This window comes from Phragmites australis, chromosome 14 (genome assembly GCF_958298935.1).
Source record: "Phragmites australis chromosome 14, lpPhrAust1.1, whole genome shotgun sequence".
Lineage (NCBI taxonomy): Eukaryota > Viridiplantae > Streptophyta > Magnoliopsida > Poales > Poaceae > Phragmites > Phragmites australis.
The window spans coordinates 6,631,877-6,636,183 of NC_084934.1; the positions used below are offsets into that span (position 1 = coordinate 6,631,877).

Below are 4,307 nucleotides of genomic sequence, written 5' to 3' on the forward strand. Positions count from 1 at the left end.
ATTACCTCCAGATCTGAGCAACGGCTAAGGACTGAGGGGGTCGAGGACCACTTCTCCTGACTAGCCTTCGGCTCCACCTCCGACACACTATTGCTAGGCTCCGGGCGGATCACCTCCGGAGCCGGGCAACGGCTAAGGGCCGAGGGGGTCGAGGACCATCTCTCCCAACTAGCATTCGACTCCACCTTCGACACACCGTCGCCAGGCTCCGGACGGATTACCTCCGGAGCCGGGCAATGGCTAAGGGCCGAGGGGGTCGACCACCTCTCCTGGCCTAGTAGTAGGCATTGAGGCCTTCAAGCTTCATAATAGAGGTCTTATTCTGGCAAAGTTACGCTCACTATTACCTATCGATAATTTACCTAACTGGTCTATCTTTCGTACAGTACGATCAAAATATATTGGAGACCTCCAATCTTACTGTTAGAAGTTTTTACTATAGATAACCACTAGGTAGAAATGACAAATCTAGATTACGTCCCTGTTTAGCAGTAAGCAGTAGAACTTAAGTTACATCTTCATTCGACATGAGTTATGAATAGTCGTCTGACCTAGCTATGTCTTATACTGCAATTAGTTGTTTATTGCTAACAGTAGACTGCAAAACTTAACTAGTACATACCATGAAAAACCCATGTTGCCAACTGTAGAATGCACCTATGAGCAATAAATAGTGTTTTAAGCTTGGATGATATTCCCTGTTGCAGATTTATATATGATGATTGGAGTATGCCTCGTGCAGCAGCGAAGGTGAATTTCCCCTACTACTGGGATGAGGGCTGCTTACCAGCCTAAAGATGAACTGTAGGTCCAATAGGGGTTAACCAACTTATCAGTTTCATGCATGATCTTGCTGGATTAGTTTCCACGTCTACTAGTTGTAAAATGTTGTGTGTGCTGACATGTACAGTTCTGTAATGTGCCTCCTTAGGGAAATTATTTATGAACTTAAGTGCTTCTGGAGTTAGAGCCAATGTACACTGTTTTCAAGTTTTACATTCCAGTTTATATAAAGCAAAAGCAGTCTACTCTAGACATGCTCTCTACAGAAACAGGTTCATGGCATTTTTTTTTTATGAATAGAAGAATGTTAACGGAAACCAAAAATAATTTCAGAAGAAATCCTGAGCAAGGGTGAGAAGCCAGAAGCCACGTAGGTTTTGTTCCCAGAAGCTGGCCACAACTCTTGTACTGTGACTACTGATGCGATTTTTTTTACCACACAAAGATGAATCACTTATCTTTAAAAACCACAGAACTTGCCCAATGGAGCCTAGAGACAGATAAACATCATTTTTTTCTGGCGAACGACCATGGTGTATGACATGCATGAAATGCTAAGAAATTTTTATGGGGACACTTAGGTCTCCTTTGGAACAAAAGAATTGTGGAGGAAAAATGGAGGAATTGAATCCAAAGGAAAAAAATCATATGTGTGTCCTTTGCATTGTAGTATTGCTTCAAAGGAATTTTAGAGAATATAGGGAAGTTTCCTCCATATTTTGGAGGAATTCTAGTATAAGATCTAACCTTATGTTTCCAATTCCTTTGAGAGTCCCAATGCATGTTCCACCTTTCTTTCTCCTTGCTCTCTCTTACTAATAAACATCTAACTTCGAAATTCCTGTACTTTTCCTGTGAAGCATCCAAATATCTCATGTGAGCAACTCCTGTGTTTTGCCATTTCATATGAATGAAAAAGATAGGCAACTCCAATCCAATGTTTTTTCTAATCCTGTGTTTTGAGAATTCTACGTTCCAAAGAGGGGTCTTATAGGTTTTGACTCTTACAATAAATTTTTCTATGTTGGTGCCTATCGGATTGTAAGATGTTTTAAGATTCATGGAAGTTAATTTCCGTTCCTCAACTCTTTGGCTGACTGCAATTGTTACCCAAATCTCGTATTAATATTCTTTTGAGAAGTATTAAGTGACAGTTTGGAACGCATGAAAAAATACACAAATCAGAAAAATTCAGAATTAGAAAAATCTCACGGGAATTGAAAACACGAGCTCCGTAGGAATTTTGACATTTGCGCGATTGTTAGAAAGCATCCAACAAGTGGAGAAAAGAAAAAAATTTCATGGGAATTTCGGCACTAGATGGCCCATATGGATAGATACTGTGTATTAGGGGAGTAGTATCTTCCCTGTGGCAGCCATGAGAAGTAGCACTCACTGAGTAGCACAATCAGAATCAAAACACAAATGTTGGTGACTTTAAATGTCATAAACAAACAGGATTTGTCCGAGGGCAATATAACAAAACGCAGCATGACAAACACAGTTACACGACATCAACTCTATGATCCGACTGAAACCACATAACTTAAGCTGCAATACAACTAGTTAAACTGCTAGGTTAGCTCCACACACATATATTATTGTAGCTAACCCAACCCATAAATTTGGCCCGTTTGCCAGTTTGGAACAGCCTAAAAGGCACAAAACAAACCAAACGGGTACTTTATCAAGACTAGCTAGAGTACCCAGTGCATGACCTGGTTCTCGAGGCTGTATCGTTGGCACCTGTGCTTCCTCACGTGGAGCTTCTCCTCCCCGTCGCAACGCTCCACCTCGATGCCCGTCAACACCATAAATTTGATGCGCGATAAGCCGTCCGGGCGGTTGATCCGGAAGAACCTGGCAAGGCAGAACCTGGAGTGGCCAAGGTGCACGAGAAAGGACAACGTGCACTTCCAATCCAGCGGCACGGGGTTGTCCCTCCACCTCCAGACCATGCGAGGCGCTGTCAGGGGCGCCTCGGTGAGGTCCGAAGCGCACACCACGCCATCCTCCTTGTCAGCCAAAATGCCGAACCAGAGCTTGTGCTCTGGGATGTACTTACCAGGGCCCCAGAACGGTAGCACCCAATCGCCGGCCTTGGTCCACCTGCTGCTTGCAATGTCGAAGGAGTGGGTTCCCAGGCCCTTCTTGGATACCCAGATGCTGGAGCCGTCACCGCTGCGGCCACCGCCGACCACCGCATAGGAGGTGATGTGAGAGGGGCCTATCTCGCTGCGAGGATTGAAGGCATGCGCATATGGAGGCGGCGGCAGAGTGCCGCAGTCCCAATCCGCTTCCTCTTCGTCATACACGAGGCCGTCGAAGCAGTCATCGCGGCTGCACAGGTTGAAGTACGTGTCAATGATGTAGAGGTCGTCACCGACGGCCAAGGAGGCCGGCATGAACTTGGCCGCGGTGAGTTCGGGCATGGTGCGGATGGTGCGCAGGATGGGGTCGTACATGACGCAGCGGCCCGTATGGTCGATGGCGACCACCTTGGCCCTCTTTCTGCCGTTGCCGCCGAGTAGCATGAACTCCATAGCGCCGTTGCTGCAATCAGTGCTGGGAGGGCTGAATCGAATGGCAGGTGGCGGCAGGCGAACATCCTCCAAAGGCGGCGGAACCATGGATTCATTGCTTACACCTTTCGGAAAGAACAAGTGCGACGTGTCGATGCGGCGCAGCGGGAAGTCCCGGCGCTTGGTGTCGTTCATCACCAGATACACGAACCGCCGGAACCTCATTATTCCTCCTCCCGCTCTTAGATGATCCGTTAGTTTCCTGCCGCAATTGAATTGATTTCTCTTCTCCTGCCTCAGTTCCAAAAAAAAAGGAATTTTTTGTTACCCTCTCTTCCGATGATACCAAACACGAACATCTATCTATCTCAGACAACTCAAAATACTATATGAATGAATGAACGAACAAAAACGTAGCGGGATAAAACTGGAGATTTGCAAGCGAGCTACAAAGGGAATTCAGGCGATGTTTATTCATTCGCAAAGGATATATATGAATAGATCAACAGCTGCAGCGGTGAATCCATAGGTACCTCCTTGATCCACCGCGGAAGCTGGCCAAGGTCATCAATAAGATGAAACTTTTGGGGTGGAGAAGTGGAAAGGAAGCTGCCGGCAGGATTATATTGGGAGGGTGGCGGAGATCGAAAAGGGCTAGGGTTTCTCCGTGTCCGCTCCTTCCCACCTCTTTTGAGCTGAACTGGGCCGAGTTGGGCTTGGGCCAACGAGATTGTTCTGTTCCCTTCGTGTAGAACATTCAGCGCGCGCTGTCTCTCTCTAAAAAGAATATTGAGTATATCTTGAACTTTCCAAGGATTCGAAACTATTGTTTCAACTATTCAAATATATTCCAATAAAAATGTTGAATTGGGTATCGTAGATGGTTCAATCGAATTCTTTAATTTATCCACTACGCTTAAAAGTTAAAAAAATATATCTCTACTTATATATTATTATATATATCTCTACTACTTCCCGCACCGTCATGCTCCTCCCTACGTT

General features: G+C 45.5%; 1 protein-coding gene across 1 annotated transcript; it reads right to left on the minus strand.

Annotated features, from left to right (window-relative positions):
• Positions 1-2,203: 2,203 nt before the first annotated feature.
• Positions 2,204-3,994, minus strand: LOC133890984 (uncharacterized). Its single transcript, XM_062331654.1, has 2 exons — positions 3,839-3,994; positions 2,204-3,596 (listed from the first exon to the last, which is right to left on the minus strand). The coding sequence occupies exon 2, from the start codon at positions 3,528-3,530 to the stop codon at positions 2,481-2,483; it is 1,050 nt and encodes a 349-aa protein (XP_062187638.1). The 5' UTR covers positions 3,531-3,596; positions 3,839-3,994; the 3' UTR covers positions 2,204-2,480.
• Positions 3,995-4,307: the final 313 nt, after the last annotated feature.

Excerpts from the sequence above, each read along its gene's own strand:
- LOC133890984 (XM_062331654.1), bottom strand. The coding sequence starts at position 3,530 with ATGAGGTTCCGGCGGTTCGTGTATCTGGTGATGAACGACACCAAGCGC.